This window comes from Saimiri boliviensis, chromosome 18, assembly GCF_048565385.1.
Source record: "Saimiri boliviensis isolate mSaiBol1 chromosome 18, mSaiBol1.pri, whole genome shotgun sequence".
In the NCBI taxonomy this organism is placed as follows: Eukaryota; Metazoa; Chordata; class Mammalia; order Primates; family Cebidae; genus Saimiri; species Saimiri boliviensis.
The window spans coordinates 15486077-15506282 of NC_133466.1; the positions used below are offsets into that span (position 1 = coordinate 15486077).

The following is a 20206-nucleotide window of genomic DNA, read 5'->3' on the forward strand; positions in this document are numbered from 1 at the left end:
TTAGAATTTAATATGCCAAAAAATCCTCAAATAATATAATATCAAAACATTCAAATCTGAAAATAGAGAAGTCAATCATACACATGTCCAAAAAATCTTGGCACCAGACTTAAAAACAATAAAATTAATTAAAGAAGAAAGTAGCCTTTAAAAATTAGGTTAAAATTGAGTTATTAAGAAAGTTGTTAACCAAGTTCAAAAACAATGAAACTGGTTATTAAAAAATATCTTGAGAATAAAAAAAGAAAGTTTTTTATCAACTGAAGTGTTAATTAACAGAATTAACAGAAGTTCAGGGTGATTTTTATAAAATCTACTTTGTTCCCTTTTATATGTTTAAATTTTTCTCAGCACTTGGACTGATCCTACCTTTTGGCTTTTGGATAGACTGGGGTAATATAGGAGGATTCATTCTCAAATGGGTTCTTCTCTGTGGACCAAAGTTGTTTATGAGTCAACACCGCACAAGAGTTGTGGGAACAACAAAGCATTGATCTTTCATCTGCCTTTCCAGTTCTTCACATCCATTCACAGCATAAAGTTAACTCAGTAACCTTATCCTGCTCTTTCACCTGTAAACATTTCCCTTAATCATGACCCACAGGGAAGACATCCTAGAGCCCCCACCTTGTACGTTAACTGCTACTCCAGCGATGAAAGAAAATAGGCAGCTGGATTTAGTACAAAAAGCAAAATCTTCCCAGATAATAAAAGGCTGGGGTTAAGTCCTGGCTATGTCTTCTAAGTGACCTGAGCAAGTTACTTAACCTCTCTCAGTTTGCTTGCTCATCTGCAACTCTGTACAATAACGCCTTCCAGTGTTACTCTACAGATTAAACTAGATTACAGATGCAAAGCCTCTAGGACACAGAATTAAATTTACTTAATGATACCTGATGTTTAGCTGATTTTTAGTCACTAAAAGAACAAGAGACATTCTGAAATACCATGGCAGAATTCCATGTGTTTCCGAGTAACACATTCCTTAGCTTGCACACATAGCCCAAGATGGACTCTTGACTGGGACCTATGTGACTCTATATCACCAGCCCATTCAATCTCTGAAGATTAGATCTCTCTTCAGTACCCTAACCTCCTCCAGCTATTTCCAGCAACAATTATATAGCATGCAGGCAGCAAAGCATGGGGACTCTCTAAGCCCATATAGTGTTGTTAGTCCTGGTCTCTAAGATGAGGTGGCATCTCACTGGCTTATGCTGGGAGTCCTCAAGACCATCTTCAGATTTGGTGATTTGCTAGAAGGACTCACAGAACTCAGAAAATCTGTTACACTCACAATGACAGATTTATAGCAAACGAAGACAGAGTAAATTCAGTGAAGGAAAACGTGACAGAGAATTTACACAGGAAAAGCATGAACTTCCAAGTATCCTCTCCCAATAGAGTTGCATGAACAGCACTTAATCCTCAGCAATTGTCTATGACAAGTAGAAAGTATTGCCAACCAGGGAAGCTCACCCAAGCCTTGGGGTCCATGTTTCTTATTGGGATGCCTGGTCACATAGGCATGGAGCTCCCATGTAGCTGGCCTTAGTTACTCAGTATCCAGCCTTTCAAGAGATCAAATTGATACAGCATGACCCAGAGCCCTAGGCCAACAAAAACAGGCATTCATCATAATTCATATTTTTAGCATAAACTACCTGATGTTGCCCAGAACCCCAGGAATACAATAACACTCTTACTGGAATATTCCAAGGAGTTAAAGGTTATCTCTCAAGAGCCAGTCAAGGGGCCATTCCTCTCTTCGGAGTGTGCAAGTTCTGAGTACCCCAAGCCTGGTGAGTTAATCCTTTACTGCACATTGTTGTAATAACCAGAACATTATGTACTGGGGATAAGTATGCTTTCAATATGCTTATTTCATGGTTCATGTTGTGGTGAAAAGATTTTCTTAGGGTCATTGAACAACATGATTTCACCCAAGCTTTAGACATATATAAACTGTGAACATAAACACATTTGGAAGAAGAAAATTTGAAACAGCCCACTTTCTATTACATGACCTATTACCTAAAATGACAACAATCATTCAGTAAGCAGGCCTCAAGCACAAAACTGAGAGGGGAAGGAAAATCAGTGGTAGTTTATTAGTGCTATAATACAGTTAGTGTAAACATTCTCTCCATCTAAGAAAACATTGTATTTCAAGGAGTAGCATATTTTTTAGAATAAATAATTTTCTTCTTTGGATTGAAAGGCACAGATTAGAACTATAATTTTGAGTCATTTTATTGCCCTTCCCAATATGCATCCAGCCTTGAGAAAGAATGTCCATCTTTTCTAAACTAGGTTTATGGAAAAGTCAGAGTATTAGAATTCCAGTCCTTATAACTTCTCTATCAAATTGGTGATTCAATGAATTAATGAATACATATATAAATTTTCAAAAAAAGTAAATCGTATTGATTTTTAAAAAAGTTCAAGTCACCATAACATGTGGCTATGGTTGTGAGCTGAAATCTGAGTTTGCGTCCTGAATTAGAATTCTCACTCCTTCCCTTAATGGCTACAAAATTGCAGGCAATTTATTCTACCTCTACAAGCCTCAATTTTTCTGCCTGTATACCTATTTCAAAAGTTTAATTTCAGTAATTAAAAAGATGACATATGAACAGTGCTTATACTGCCTGGCACATAGTAAATTATCAGTGAATATTAACCATTATTGAACTGTTATTGTGACTATTAAATCGTCAGACTGATAACTTGGTTTAGAGGCAGCACAGCTTTATGGTTAAGGGCATGTACTTGATCACCAATTTTGTGGATTTGAATATTGCCCATCCTACCATGAGTTTGGGGATCCAATTTAATATCTTTATTTGTTTATCTATAAAAGAATAAAGGTTACAGTCAAAATTTAATGTTTGCAAAGGATTTAGAACAGTACATGACATATCATAAGTGCTCAATAAATGTCAGCTATTGTTATTGATTGCATTTCAAAAAGTCTCAATCTGCCAGTAGCTTAATTTCCTGGTATTAAACAGAATTGGTACAACACAGTGGTAAAGATCATGGGTGCTAGAATCAGGCAGGTGTAAGCTCAAACCCTGGTCATGAAATTGATTACGGAGTAGCCTTATACCAGTCAATTTCAATGAGCTTTAGTTTTCTCATCTACAAAGTAGATTGTGTAAGTCTTAAACTTAAATGATGAAAACATTTTTTAGCTTTAGAAATTACTGCTACCACTCATCTAACTGTATGTCAATTACATAAATAGGAATGAAATATTTTTTCTTAAAACTACATCTTAAAACCTTGCAATTATACAGTTCTCACAAACATAAATTTCATTTTAAGGAATTAAGTAATATTAATTTATTCAGTGAACATGTTTAAACAACTTTTATGTGTCAGAAATCATGTCAGCCACTAAAGCTAACTTAAACTTGAGCAATTTCTGCCTCCAAAAAACTAATATACTTATCAAAAAACAGATATAAAGACCCAGGACAATGATAAAATACAATGATAAAAATTGTACAGAATAATAAGTAGAGCTATTCTGTGGCCTCAGAGACTGATAGAATTGCAAGACGTAGTAACCCCTGTCCTCTCTTTCCTCCTCCACCAAGACATGAGCAAATCAATGCATAGTATATGTTGAATGAATCAACCAGTTTTGGAAAACCATATGATAATTTTCATTCTATGATTCTATGACCTGGATTCTAGGTTTAACTCTGCAAATGATTAGCTATGTATATAAATCCTTATTACTCTCCAGAAGTAATAACATCTCTGGGATTTCTTGCTATGAGGGGGTGTGTGTGTGTGTGTGTGTGTGTGTGTGTGTGTGTGTGTCCCTTCACCTTGAAGTGAGTTTTCTCACATAATAGCTTTATCTCTTCTGCTTATTTTGAAGACTTGTTGAGAATTTCAAATGAGCTAATGTATTTGAAGTTGCAATGAATCCTTCAAGTAAAATGCAAGGGTTTTATAAGATTTCATCCCTAAAGGAAACCACAGGGAAGTGTATTTTATAAAATGCTGTAAGTATTATGTAAAAGTTTGCAAGTGAGAGGAATTTCATGAGGAAGGGAAGAACGAGATGCTTGTTTCAATCTCTATCAAGAAAGCACATGCTGGCAAGAGGAGGCATGTTCTGAGCAAGCTGCATGAGTCTGCTCTTCAGAGGGTCTCTCAAAACTTGCTGTTGAGTTTCATTCTATGACTATGACCTTCTTGACTCTGGTAAATGAAAGTGACCAACACCAGTACCCATATCTAGAAATCGCCTGTTGTAGCTGTTGCTTTCTACCAAATATAAACCAGTAAGCAGATAGATAAATAGATAGACAAATGTTGAGAAACAAATCTGATATTGCAACTTTGAGCTTTAGTAGCTTCTAGCTCATGGTAGTTGATCTTAACACTGTGCTTAACATAGAAGACACTTCATAAAATATTTGTTCCTTGAATCAAGTCTATTGTGACTGATCTGGATTGCTTTATAAAGAACTCGAAACAAAGCAGAGTTATGATTTCAATTTACTGTGGAGTGTGAAGTATTATTTTGGAGAAAAATAGCTATTAGAGAGTGAAAACTACCTAGCTGAAGAATAAGTGGCCTTTGAGATAGGATAGAAGGGAGCTATGGAAGCAGGGAGAGTGATTATGCAGGTAAAGAAAGGTAAGCAAAGGTGGAATTGAAGATGCGGTGTGATTTCCTCCACAGACCGAAGCAGCTCTGATGTACGATGCTGTGTACATGGTGGCCATTGCCTCACACCGGGCATCCCAGCTGACCGTCAGCTCCCTTCAGTGCCATCGACATAAACCGTGGCGCCTTGGACCCAGATTTATGAACCTGCTCAAAGAGGCAAGTGATGCTCCCTCACAGCTCAGGGGCCCTTCAGCTAAGCACTGTTGGGCCTGCCCATTTGGTATGGTCCTTTCCACATGGTTCCTTTGGCATGATGCCCATAAGCGAGGAGAAGCCATCATCCACCAGTCTGCTCAGATTTCAGTGTCAAAAGTTTGTCCAGAAGGACTACTAGGAATTTTTCATTGTGATGCTGAGAAGTTTAATGACGCTACTAGACACCAACACTTACCCTCCTTCATGCCAGCCGTGGCCCTAGCTCTTGCTGGTTCTTCACACATGTCCATAAGAGTATATGGTGTTTCTTCCATGGCCCAATGAGTCAAGGGGAAGGTTGATCCATTACAGAAGGGTACCAGAGATAGTTCCAGCATTATCAGTCCACAATCCCAGTGGCCTCCTAAAGCCCACGCTGTACAGGCTTTAGTGAAAGGACCTCTTTATTTTCATTATATAGTAACAATTTTGTCATTTGTTAGCTAATCAGAAAAATCTACTCCCATTCAAAACCTACCAAGCATATTGAAAAATTTTAGCGAGTAAAGGGTATTTGCAGGGATAGACTTCTTCGCTGATGTTCTGGGATCCTGGACTGTCCTCCACCTTTTCTTTTCTCTGAGGCAATTTGACTTCTCTTCGCAAGACCCTGTTCTAAGCCCCAGGACTCCTTATAGATATGTACCCTGCAATTTTGTTCACTCCACCAGGCACCTCCGGGTGTGTCTGAACCTGATGATATGAAATCAGGCTCTTTGGAGTAGCTAGGCCTAAATTAAAGATGCTCGGAGACACTATTCTAATATTTCTCTGTCAGATACAGACATTTACTTCTGAAGTGAAGACTATATTTTTTTTCTTTCTATGCTGGAGGAGGATAGAAATACAATGGGAGGAAGACAGAGGGCACATGAGAATGCCCAGCTAAGAGCAAGGAAAGACACCTGCTTTGGACTCTTGTTTCTGCTGGTCTCTTCCATGCCTGCACAGGAGGCATGTTCAGGCTGTTCAATGCACTGCCCCACTAAAGGCTATTCCATGAGGGTGAGGACCAAGAAGGCAGGACGTATAAGGTTTAAGAACCCAGGCTCCAAATCTAGGTTACTTGCAAGCCCAGGATGAGGGGAATGATTTAAGGAAACATTCATTCTCGTGTGAGAATTCTGTACTTGCACAAGATTAAGAGGGAGTTCTTTCTTAAATTTTGTAAGCTGAGAACCTCTTATGTTATCCTAGTGTTGGCAGTGACTACTTGGGTTTTAAATCCTAATTCCACTAACACTGATGAGCAATATAACCTGGGCAAATCTGTTGGCCTGTTTTCATGCTGCTGATAAAGACATACCTGAGACTGGATAATTTATAAAGAAAAAGAGGTTTAATGGACTCAAAGTTCCACAAGGCTGAAGAGGTCTCACAATCGTGGCAGAAAGTGAAAGGCATGTCTATATGACGGCAGGCAAGAGAAAACTTGTGCAGGGATAATCCCCTTTATAAAACCATCAGATTTCATGAGACTCATTCGCTATCACAAGAACAGCATGGGAAGATCTGCCCCTATGATTCAATTACCTCCCACCAGGTCCCTCTCACAACACATGAGAGCTGTGAGAGCTACAGTGCAAGATGAGATTTGGGTGGGGACACAGCCAAACCACATCAGCAAGTTATTTACCCTTCTTGTCATCAGTTTCTCATCTGTAAAATGGGAATAGCATCATCTACCCCACAGCATGACTATCAGGATAAAGAATAAGGCAAATGCTTGTGAAGAATAGTTCAGAAACCTAGTAAGCATCTGAAATACTAACTATTCTCTTGCCATTGGAAGGCACCACTAAGAACAGCCTCATTCAGTTTACTGAAGATGATGCCAGGAATTTTAAACTGGCAACAACAACAACAAAGAAATCACAAATAGGCATGAAACAAAATACCTTTTCTGACAGCTACATAAATCTGACACACTGTGCCTAATAGAAAAACATCACACGACCTCCTTTTCTGCCCCGCAGCGATCATGGTTGTGTCCTGAATCGCCATCCTGATTACCTTGATCTTTAACAAGAAAACAGTTGGTTTTCTTTTATCTCCTCGCAGTTCAAGGAGAGGCAGAAGTGACATGAAAGCTTGGGATCAAACACTTAAGAGCCCCCAAGGCACCTTATCACTTGTACTTAAGTTGCATAAGAAGGTGAAATTACCAAGCCACCTTTAGGCATGTTTAAAGAAATAATGAGCTCCAAGATGACGGACCACACTGAAAATAAGAAGGCATTTTATATTCATTCACTCCAAAGAAGCAAATTCTCCATTTTTAGGAAGGGAGCAGGGAATGAATTAGAAACCTTTGTCAGCATTGTGCTCACCCTCTTGTCTCCTGAGTCAGGATGTCCTATGCTACCTTTGGCAGGGTGTAGGTACCTGCAGAGAAGGTGGAATGGGGGTAACCAGAAACAATGCCCCAGTCTGCTGGGGGACTAGCACTGAGGGAATTCCCAGACAGCAGCCTAAAACATGTGAAAGAGAAAATGCACATGTTTCTTCAGATGAGTGCATAACTGAACATAACTTTGCAAGTATCAGGTTTCATTAAGAAACATGAAATGAGAAAATGGTCCCAAAACTACTATGTCCCCTGGCTCTTTCTCCCCTGGTTCTTTTTTTTTTTTTTTTTTTTTTTTTTTTTTTTTTTAGTAATTCTCACTTTGTAACGTACTTCCAAAACTAGAGTCAGAAAAAATATAAAGAAGCAAGTCAGCAGATTAAATTTATGGGGTGAAGATCAAACTCATCACAGGAGGTAAACTTCCAGAGCAGAGGTAATTGCACGTACGGTAATTCCTGGTAACTCCACACATTTTTGGGAACCAGTAAAATTTTCAGAGACATCTTTCCAGCTGACTACCTTTCAGTGTTTGAGGTTGACTGGATAAAGGGGAAGAGTTGAAGAACATTTGAAACGTGATAGGGTATGTTATCGTGTTAGCTTTCTGAGCATTTGCTAAACAAATGCATATTACATTATGCATTCCCACTCAACAAGCATTACTGGAACTCCATTACCTAAGTAATATTAACTTCATACCTTAAGGGATAACCCCTTAAAAAGTAGAAGAAGTGGTTTCTACCACCAAGTAATGTAAATTCTACATGGCAGAGGATTGACATGCTTCATTAAAGCCTTTTCTTATGTCTCAGGATAAAGCATACACTCTTCAGCAGGATATACAGAGTGTCTGACGATCTCCTTCCTCATCCCTGTGCCAGCTCTCTCATCTCCTGCCCCATCTGCAGCACTTGCTGAACCTACTGTGGCACCCTTGAATATGCCATATGCTCCTACCAAATTATTTTGCCTCTGATTGCAATACCATGCTCTTCTGGGTCATGCTTTACGTCTCAAGCACTGGCTCCTATCTGCAGGGTCCTGACTCACAGATGTAGACTCCATACTTCCATTACATCTGTAGGTATGCCATTGTGCTTCCATGTCTATCTCCAAACTATGCATCTTTAGTCTCAATTCCCTAGGTCTTGCATAATGCTTGGCAAAGAATGAGCACCCAATAAATACATGCCAAACAAGTGAATGAATTGATAAATGAATGAATGAATGAATGAATGAGCAAATGAACTGAAGAACACACACTTACAATCGATAAGCATGTGCAGTGGTTTAGGACATAATCTGTTCATAAAAATCATATGCAGGCCTGGTGTGGTGGCTGACCCTTGTAATCCCAGCACTTTGGGAGGCCGAAGTGAGTAAATCATGAGGTCAGGAGTTCAAGACCAGCCTGGTCAACACTGTGAAACTCCATCTCTACTAAAAAAAAAAAAGACAAAAATTACCTGGGTGTGGTGGCAGATGCCTGTAACCCCAGCTCCTTGGCAGGCTGAGGCAGGAGAATCACTTGAACCCAGGAAGTGGAGGTTCCAGTGAGCTGAGATCATGTCACTGCACTCCAGCCTGGGCAACAGAGTTAGACTTCACCTCAAAAAAAAAAAAATCATATCAAGAAACAATTTGATAGGACAGAGTCAGGGCCTGGACTAGACCTGTCCACCAGGGCCATAGATTCTGACAGGAGAGTAAGGCATGGTTTTAGGGAAAGACTAACTTATTTAACTCTGGTACTGGGGACACAGGTTCTGAGATTTCATCACACTTTGCTGTCAGCATGAACTTAATCAAGTCATTTAGCTTGTTTCTCAGTTCCTCCTTCTACAACATGAGGAATAAAATGCCCACACCATATGTTTGTAGATATTACAATTTTATGTGTACACCCTAGCAAAATATTTGTCATGTAGTCGTGGCTTAATGAAAGATAGCTAACATCAAATGAAAGGTTCCATTAAAAATGTCTTCCATGTAAGGTACTGGTCGAGAGAAATGAGGCAACACCCGGAAACATTAAGTATATTGCCAAACATATTATAAGCTCTGCATGTTTGCTATTACTGCTATTGGTGTCATCATTATTGTTATTGGAGTCTAGGATGAAGCAGCAGTTGTTTGCAAAACAGAAGATGGTATCTAGTAGTGGAAAACCAGAAGTTCCATGGAGACAGGCATTCAGCATGCAGTAGGCCAGTCGCAGAGAAACCAGGGAATGAGTGACTTTCAATCATAGACCTTACGCATGATTGTTCAAGAATGGTGAAAGGACATTAGGCTGAGTGTCTCGGTTCATTCAGGCCAAGACAGTTTATGACACCATAAACCAGGTGTTGAATAAATAGCAGAAACTTCCTGGTCATAGTTCTGCAGGCTAGGAAGTCCAATATCAAGGTGCTGGCAGAATCAGTTGTCTGGTGAAGCCTGGCTTCCTAGTTCATAGACAGCTGTCTTTCACTTTGCCCTCACATGGCAGAAGGAGCAAGGAATGTCCCAAGGGCCTCTTTTATAAGGGGCCAAGGCCATCCATTCACCTCCCAAATGCCCCACCTCCTATTACCATTGCCTTGAGGGTTTGAATTTCAGCACATGAATTTTGGGGGTAAACAAACATTTGAGCCAAAGGATGAGCTACCAGAATACCCTAGCAAGCTGCTTCTCTGGTCAGTCTGGGAAATGGTAGCTGAATGTAGGGGCTGAGGAAGCCCAAGAATTATGCTATGTCCAGATTAGGTTCCAGCTGGATGTAGGGCAATCAGTGGAGCAGCTGTGGTGGCAGCAAGCACTGAAGCATCTGGAATTAAGGTTTCCAATCAGGGGTGCTGGGAAGAGCAGTGAACAGAGTACAGAACATAGAGTGCAGAGTATAGAATCAGAGATCTTAGGTTACATCAGTTGTTCTTATTTTCTGGGTCACAGTCCTTCTAGTAAAACTGATTTAAACTTAGATCCATTGTCCCCCAAAACACAAACACATCTGTCTATAATCTCAGGGGCCTTAATGACACCCTGGCTTCCCTCAAACCCACATTCAAATTGCCTGGATTGATTTTAGAGTAGAATTTGGTTGAAAGGGCATTCCACTATAGTGAATGGCAAATGTATAAATGAAGCATGAGGGATCCTGTTGAGTCCAGATGGAGTGATCCTGTGTGGAAGCGGTAAGAAATATGTTGAAGTAAATATGGAAGGACAATTGGAAGTTGTCTGTAAAATTCAAATTTGAATGATAGTTGATAGAAAGCTACTGTTTTTGAGGCAGAGTAAAAATGAAGTTTCAGATCATTTATCTTTGGCAGCTATGTAGAGGTATAATTGAAACAGATAAACCAACAAAGATTACTGAGGAAGAGATTTCAGACATATTGGTTTAGAAGTGATCAGCATTCATAAACAGCTGAAAGGGAAAGGGATTTGTTTAAGAAAAATATGCAAGTGTTTCTTTGAATATAACCCTAACTTTTCCCTTAAGTTTAAATTCAAACAGTCACCTCCCAGCTGGAAGTTTCCACTTGGTGGTTCTGCTGCCACCTCCATATCAACAAATTCTCCATCAGGATACATTATTTTTTGTCTGTTAAATCTGTTATTACTAAAATAGCTCCACTGTCAGTTAATGACAATGCAACTGCTATATCAAACAAACACAGCTACTGAGACAGCAAAGCCAATTCTATTTCTAATCTCCCTTTCTACTTAAAATTATTCAGTGGAATAATCTGGGCAAATTTCATGACTTTTTTGTTGACTTAAGGTAATGACAGTCTTAGAGCTTCCTTATATAAAGCACAGCCTCAACTTCATGATTAGAATATAGAATATCTAGTCTAAAATATTAATCAAAAGTCCAAGTTGATTTAACATCAAATACCTCCCCTCTCTGAGCTTGATCCTTCTGGAAGACTGGTGACATGAGAGAGGGGCAAGAGTGCCTTCTCCTCTTTCTACTTTCCCTGCTTACGTCCTCCCTACTCCCTGGGCAGTTGTACCTTCTACTAGGCTCAAACATAAATAATAGGACAGATCTCACTTGACTGGGCTGCTTTGTGCTTTCTGGGCTTAGCAGGCAGTTTAATATGGTGTCCCTGGTAGGCCTGGGAGATATTCGAAGCTAATTCTTTTTCTGGAAGCATTTCCTTTTGGCTCTATGAGTTCCTGTTGGACCATCTCTCCTGAAGTTCCTTTGACTCACTGGGTGACGGATTCCTATTTCAGTGGAAGCTTGTACTGTTCCTCAGCCTCTGGACACCCAGCAGCAGACCTCACGTTCTCACTGCTGAAGTCTCCTGACCCATTTAGACAGTCCCATTGACTATAACCCAGGACATTCCCACAAAGCATGCTGGATTTATACCTCGTATACAGGAAACACTCATTTATTCCTTTCCTGGAAATTCTGAGGTTGTCTCTAATCCCAATGCAACCAACTTCTCCCTGTCAGTCAGAAAATCAATTGGTCAACTCTTGTCAGCACTCTTTTGTCACTTGGGAGTCATATCACAATCTGTAGTTCACTTTGACATTCTCACATTTAGATCAGCCTTAGTCTTCTGCGTCTTCAGCTGCAGTGAACGTATGTCAGACTTCTCCTTAGTGACACCCTGGAAGCTCTGCTCATCAGGAGTGGTGTTAGAAAGCTACATCCCAAAGACAAGACAGGGCAGTGTGGACACACAGAGAGACAATACCTGTCACCAGAGATATCTCTTCAGCAACCATCTCTACCACTCACGTGACCTCTTTTATAAATGCTTGATTTCATAATTGGGCCCACAAGATCTAGAACCATCTCTGGAGGGCACTTCCTTGGTACTATGTACTGGGAACATGGTGGGGGTGTCTGTCTCCCACTCTGGTATTGTGATACCCATTTTACTACTACCTGAGTGGAAGCATTACAGTAAGATGGAGCCTACCACTCAAACCAAAGTGCTACAGGTTGATTAAATAAGTCGTGTCAACTGTCGCTCCATTTTTTCTCAACCTTCTTTGCCCACTGCCCTCATCATTTTTCACCTGTACTATTAAAATAGCCTCTAACCCTGGTTAGATGGCATCTGTATCTTTCATCTCAGCCCTTTTGTAACTATGGTCCACATAGAAGCAAAACAAAATACATAAATGCACAGTAGGTATTCTACCATTTACAAACAAGCCTGTTCATAGCTTCCTGTGTCCACCATCCAGTTCCATATAGAGTGGAGAGAGATGGCTTTTTGTTTCCCCCACTAAACCTACCTAATAGCACTCTTTGTGTCATATACTTTTCAGCCTGCCTGCAAAGTCCTACCTCCCATTTTTCACCTAGACCAACTTTTACTCAGAATTTATTTTCTCTAGCAAGCCTTTTCTGAACCTCTACTGGAGGATGGGTCCTCCTTTCAACTCCATAGCTCTAGCATATCTTTATGTTAGCACTTAACATGCTTTGCTCAGGCACTGTAAGATCTTTCCCTGGGACAGAAAGTCAATTTATCTTTGTGTCCTCAGAGCACTGTGCCTGTACATGGCCAGCATTTAAAAGATGCTTATTGAACTGAATGAAGCTAGAAAGTTAAATTCTAGCAAAATGTTAATACATTTTACTAAACTAATACTAAATTTTAAACTATATAAATAGCTTCTAATTGATCTGCTCCAAAATAAATTTACTACATAAGAATGAAAAATTATTTCTAAATTTCAATGCTTAAGGGATGTCACTGAGAGATACAGAAAATAGGGACAGTTTTCTGCCACTGCTTTGCTTAAAGAAATGTAATTTATTGGTTCTATTTTGATGAAATGAATATATAAACCTAATAATTGAATTCAAGCTTTTAAAAATCAAAAGGTAAAAATAAAATTCTTCACTTAGGCACCTATATGTGCTTAAAATTCATCTGGATTTTTACTTAATAGGTCACTATGGAGTGGGGTTTTTGGTTGGTTGGTTGATTGGTCAGTTGGTTTTATATGGGATTTGGGTAAAAAATTACAGTATTAAAGAAAAAAAGTCCCTGGAGAAACCTAAACTCTGACATATTTTTATCCTACTATGTCTCCCCTGAGTAATTCTTTTTGTTACCAAGTGCCATTTGATCTTGATTGCCAGGACAAGTTGTTTCTTAGGTTAATTAGATGACATTTCTCCTAGCAGCAACCTCAATCAAATTTCAACTCTTTGGAAAAAACTTCCATTTATATTTCTCATTCTGCACCTCTTGAAAGTTACCTGCATTCTGACTCCCCATTCTTCAGCATCCCTAGCTAGTCTCCACTGTGTAAAAGAAAGCCATATGTCCCAGGACCCCCTCACATTTAGGATATTTAGACCTGAAGAAGAGTGGATTTTTAGGTCCTTCCCTCAATTCCTTGTACAACTCCGGATGGATAAGAAAGATTTGTTTCTAAAAGTTCATAGTTTACATTTTTTACCAGTTATATGTAACATCTTATATATAACCATCTTTGTTTGTTTGTTTTATAATAGCACAGCCCCTGAGACTGAATAATTTATAAAGAACAGAAATTTATTTCTTACAGTTCTGGAGGCTGTGAAGTCCCAGATAAAGGTACCAGCATTCAGTCTCTGGTGAGGGTCTTTTTGCTGTGTTTCCACACAGTAGAAAAGCACAATGGCAAAAAAGGGCCTAGCTAATTCCTGCCAGCCCTTTTATAAGGTTCCTAACCCCACTCATCAGGGCTCTAGCTTCGTGACTTCGTCCTTTCCTAAAGGCCTCACCTCTTAATACTGTGGCATTGAAGATTAAATTTCTACATGAAATTTCAAGGATACAAAAGCCTTTGAACCACAGCAATAACTAAAGCACTAAGACACCTGTTCTTGAAATATTCAGTCAGTGGCTAGGTGAACAATCTCTAACAGGAAATGTTGAAAGGGAGTGTGGGCCTAGGATGAAGAATTCTGCCAAACTCTTCTTAGTTTATATAATTCTAAATAACATGGATAAGATAGTATCAGGAACTCATGTCAGTTATCCTTGTTTTCCCATTCAATTACTAATGTCATGGTTCTACCCCACATTGATTAAAGAATTTCCTTTCTATAACAGTCTGTGATATATGCATGTGTGTGTATGTGTGTATAGATGCACACATGTTTAATTTACTTACATAAATATCATTTTACACATATACATACATGTTTATGGAGAGAGGTGAGGATATATATGTTTTGTGAGACTGTGTGTGTGTGTGTGTGTGTGTGTGTGCATATTTGTGTCTACATCTATTTCTTTAACAATTTGCTTTTCAAATTATTCCATGTTTTGAATTATATCTAAGTTGGTAATATTTATTACTTATCCAGTTCATTCATTTTTCACTGAAATCTAATGTTCTATAATTAATCCATTCCAAAAATATTTACTGAATACCTAGTATGTGGCAGACACTCGTTTAGACACCAAGAACGCAATCATGAGCAAAGCAGAGTCTTGACTCTCATGAAACTGATACTCTAGTCAGGGAAATCAGACAAAGACCATTGAAAAAACAAAGCTCAGAAGAGGGAAAGGTGTACTATACAATGTCCTTAAGACAGCATTGCTATATTATAAAACTTCTTACAGGTAACATGAAACTTGAATAAATTCCTGAAAGAAAATAGAGAGAAAAGCATGCACATATTAAGAGAATAAAAGATCCAAGTAGAGGGAAAAACTTATGCATTGAATAATACACGTCAGTGTACTTATCCAATCACCTCTCCATGAATATTTTGGCTGCCTCTTTTTTTTTTTCACATTCAAACAATGCTATGATGAACATATAAGTAAAAGGTTCTCGTGCACAAATTCAAGATTTGCTCTAGAGCAGCACTGCTGCATTGTCCAATAAAAACATAATGTAAGTCGCATATATATGAGTTTTTAGTAGCCATATTAAAAGTAAAAGACAGGTGGAATTAATTTTAATAATATATTTTGTTTAACCCAGTATATAAAAAATATTAGCATTTCATAAAGTCATCAATATACAAATTATTAATGAGCAATTGTAGTTTTTTTCATAAGTCTTTTAAATCCAGTGTCTTTTATGCTTACGGCACATCTCAATTCTAACTGGCCAAATTTCAAATGCTCAACAGCCACCTGCAGCTATCATAATGAAATCTTAGCTACCATCTTAGCTTGGGTTGCTACCATCAAATACAATAGACTGAGTGGCTTAAACAACAGGCACTTATTTCTCATAGTTCTGGAGGCTAAAAAGTCCATGATCAAAGTGCCATCATGGTCAAGTTCTGGTGAGGATCCTCTTCTTGGCTTGTAGGTGGTTATCTTCTCATTGTCTCTTCAGTTGATAAGGAGAGGCAGCACTGCTGTCTTCCTCTTCTTATAAAGACACTAATCCCATCATGGGGCTCTACCTCATGGCCTCATCTAAACCTAATTTTCATCTAAAGACTTCATCTGCTAGTACCACACATTGGGGGTTATGACTTGGACATATATATTTAGAGGCACACAATTATTCAATCTGTAACAACAACCCAGCTTGAGACTACACACTAAGAAGTAGGATTTCTGCTCATATACACTTTCAGCTCTACCAGCATTATGGTTTCCTATTGCTGTGTAAAAATTTACCACAAACTGGCTAGGTGCAGTAGCTCAGACCTGTAACCCCACCACTTTGAGAGACTGAGCTGGTCCGATCACTTGAGTTCAGAAGTTCCAGACCAGCCTGAGAAACGTGATGAAACCCCCTCTCTACAAAAAAAGAAAAAAAAAATGAGCCAGGCATAGTAGTGCATGCCTGTGGTCTGAGCTACTCAAGAGGGTAGAGGATCACTTGAATCCAGGAGACAGAGGTTGCAGTGAGTCATGATCTTGCCACTCCACTCCAGCCTAGGCGACAGAGAGAGCTAGAGAGCCTATCTCAAAAATAATAATAAATAACAAAAATAAAAATAAAACAAAAACACACATATGCACACAAATTAGGGAGGTAAAAATGACAACCATTTATTATCTCAGTATCTGTAGATGAGCAGTCTGGACAAGCCCTTGCCCTATTCTCTGCTCAGGGTCTCACAAAGCTGAGGAAGGTGTCGCCTGGGGCTGCTGCAATCTCATTCTAGATTCAAGGTCCTCTTCCAAGCTCACATAGTTGGAAGAATTCACTTTTTGCAGACATTATTGGCAGCTTGTTTCCTTAAGATAAAGTCTCTCTTTTCTAAATCCTTTTTTATTAAAGAACTCTTTTGATTAGATCAGCCCTCCCCCACAAGATAATCTTACTTTTTATTAAGTCAAAGTCAGTTGATTACAGATACCTAATTGCATCTACAAAACATTCCTTTCCCTTTGCCATAATCAATAGAATGACATGCACCATATTCTGAGGTCCCATTCACACTCAAGGGGAGGGAATTATAAAGGGCATAGGTCATAGACGTTCATCTCAGAAATCTTCCTACCACAACTAGATAGTGTCAGATTTTTCCACACTGTATTTTTCTGTTGCTTCTTGGAGATCCTTGGCTTTATGTTCCATCTATTTTATTTATCTGTTTACCTCCCATTTGCTTCTCTTCCTTTCCAAAACCATCTAGAATATTACTCTTTCAAGAATACCCATAAATCCTTTTTACCTCATTTTCTGCTACACCCACAGAAGAAAAGTCTAATGCTGTGTCAATACTATAGTGTGCCTTCTCTTTCCCAATGCCCAGGTAACAAGGATGAATCTCAAAATAACACGCATCCTTGCAGTTCAAACTCATGGCAAATCCATGGTTTCCAACAGTAACTAGGCTCCTAGGGCTGCTTCTCAATCCTTTTACTTGTGTCTACTTATCTCTTCCAGCAATTTCTTATTTCACTGGGCCACAATTCAACCTTTACCATCTTCATCCTCAACTTACTTCCAACTTACATCAGAATTTGAACATAGCAGGTGTGAACGACTTCAATTCCCAAAAACCAATTTAGCAAACATTTTTCATACTCATTCACTTTCTCCAAATTCACAGGATGAGACATTGTGCCTTTTCCTCAGTGCCTACTTAGGCTGCTGTCCATCTTTTTTCCTCTGCTGAGAATACCCTTTTTGCCACTCCTTCTTCTATGTTGGACTAACCCACCAGCTCAGCTCAGGCATCATTTTTTCCAGAAAGCTTTTGTAAACAGCGCATGTACACACACACACACACACACACACACACACACACACACACACACACACTTCTCCTTTCCTCATTTCTTCAAAACTATGCTATAAAACTATGCTCTGTATATCTTCACCATTGCATTTTTTTCATTGTACTTTAAATACATTTCTATGTATCTACCTCTCCAGTATGCGTTGCATTTCTTGGAAACAAGAGCTGTTCAATTCATTTTATTAACCCAATACCTAGCTTTCTTCCTGTATATAGTAGGGGCTTAATAACTAAATAAATAAATATTTCTTTAAATATAATATTTCACTAACCAGACTAACTAGAGCAAGACATGAATTCAGCCCGTGTGGAATCCATTGTTTATCTTTGTAAACCATCCAAAAATAACATATTGTTTACCTATTATGATAAGCATCTGGGCAACAAAGACAATGATATGATTAATATGATCAAAGTAATTTGAGTAATTTGAGACTGACTAATCTGATTTTTGGGTTTCATTGACCACATTATCTACATAATTAGGCAAGAGACCCATTCCTAACCAGTTCACCTATATGAATGTGTCAGGTTTGTGATCCTGTCCATTTAGTTGATTTGCATGTACAGAAGCCAATTTATTCCATTTCAGAAAACAAGTCACCACATGAACAAGAGCCAAACAAAACCTGTTTTCGATAAAAGAAAACCCGGGTGCATAGTCTAAGATAAATCCTTAGGAAATAAAAACCAGTTTACCCAGAGTGCATGGCATAGACATAGTTAAAGTCAGCAGATTTAGAGTTGGAAATCAAATATTGGCAAGAAAAGCTATTATATTTTTAAATTATGCAGTGATCCATGCAAGCTGTTATTGCAAGATAATGGGTTATAAACAGCACACATAATAGTTAAAATAATTATATATTGAACAGATGAGAATATGATAAATGCATCATTTTAGTTCCTGAAATAGCTGACATCCTAGGAAGTTATGTGGTCTAAAGGTTATGTTTATCATTTCTTCCTTTGCTTAATGTTTATTTTCATCACCATTATTATGTATACTTCAGATTTGTTTTTAAATAGCTTTTCCGAGAACTGACTTAAAATTGTGGGTGACTGGACACGGATTACATTGCTTAGATGAAGGGTGAATTTCAGATATTTGTCATTATATCATACTCTGGGGACCTGAAGAAGACAGTAATTGTACAGTTATTCCATCAGGGCTATGTTTATACAATAGATACTGGGTGAGCCTTCTTTAATTAAAAACAAATGAAATAACGTCATGATGAATTGCGTCTAAGTCTTCTATTCAAAAATCAGGACTAAGTGTAAACAAATTTTTGAAATCCATAAAATGCCTTCTTTGTTCTCTTTTCTATATACTATATTCCCCAAGGGTACCTTGGCCTCTTGATCTTACTCTCAGAAATTATCTATTAAAGTGTTAACAAAAGGAAAGTTTGTTAACCAAATGAATGATCACCTTAATTAATGAGTTATTAATTAATGTTTAAAGGTGTCACTCCTCTCCTGCACATTCACAGGCCAATAGGGAATTCCTGAACTTGGAATGCCTTCACAATTCCAAGAAAAATGTCATCAGAGTTGAACTGAGGTATAAGAACTGATTCTGGAATACACAACAATTGAGTGTGACTGCCTCTTCAATTCGACTACCATGAGCACTGTGGTCTTAAGCAGGTCAAAGAGGTGCAATGATGTGACCTGCTCAAGGCCATGTGTGCCAACCAGAATCTTCCATGGAAAGAAAAAGAAATAAGGGAATGGGGTCATGCTGTGGGACACAGGGATCTGTTTCTCTCTCATTGTAATCCTATAGTCTTTCCTCAGTATCATGGCCACAGAAAGCAGATTCTGATTCCTTAGCAGATTCTGATTACCTTCTCTCTACTTTTCTCTCATGCCTTAAATATGTATAACTTTCGGAAGTGCCACCTTATTCAATTATACCTTCCAATAACATTTTGGATGTCTACTAAATATTAGTAATGGAATTCAAACGTAAGTTTGAATTCAAACAGTTTCCGCCATCAAAAAGTTAACAACCAGTTGGGAAAGAGAGTGTGCTAACATAAATAACTAACATAATACATAGTTATTCTGTATAAGTATATAGTAAATATTTGCAACAGAAATAGTTAAGATAATAGTCAGCATAGTTACTGTAATACAAGACCTGATAAATTATGCTACAGAGGTAACAAGTAGTGCCCTACAAGAACCCAGAGGGTTTATTTAAAACATATTTGCCTATCTTAAAATATTTGCATCACGTAACTCAAATTTTCACCCTTTAAATTTGTGTAGTAAGTGTTGGAATAGGCCCTCTTATAGCTGCAAAACTCCTAAAATGTGATTTGATCACCATTTCAACATGCAACATTTGCTTTCAAATACTGCATTGCTAATAGAACCCATTCTTCAGGCCTCCCAGGCAAAAAGGAAGACTCCTTGCCAAAGGTTCATATTGAAAATGTGCTGTGTGATTCATTTAGTATAATTGATTGTTCTTCACAATTCCCAAGCTAGAAATAGTGTGCTTATCAACACATACAAAAACCGATGATGCTAAACATTAATATCAACCGATAAAATTATGACTGGATTACATGAATCAATTAGCAAAAACTAGAGAGAGATTGTCAAACAGTGCCCTATGAATACAAATTCTATTTGAAATACAAATAAAAGGAGAAGTGAGGCTAGAGGTCCAGCATCAAGGTGTCAGCAAGTTTGGTTTTTTCTGAGACCTCTCTCCTTGACTTGAGATAGCCACCTTCTTGCTGTGTCCTCACGTGGTCTTTTC

At 38.4% G+C, this 20206-nt stretch overlaps 1 protein-coding gene across 11 annotated transcripts in view; it reads left to right on the plus strand.

The window, feature by feature from the left end:
• The window catches only part of GRIK1 (glutamate ionotropic receptor kainate type subunit 1), a 376605-nt gene that overhangs the window by 268569 nt on the left and 87830 nt on the right, over window positions 1–20206 (plus strand). For all 11 annotated transcript variants that reach the window (XM_074389366.1, XM_074389363.1, XM_074389365.1 and 8 more), the window contains one exon: window positions 4709–4852. In XM_074389366.1, the coding sequence (XP_074245467.1) occupies window positions 4709–4852 (144 nt within the window). The remainder of the gene's footprint in view (window positions 1–4708; window positions 4853–20206) is intronic.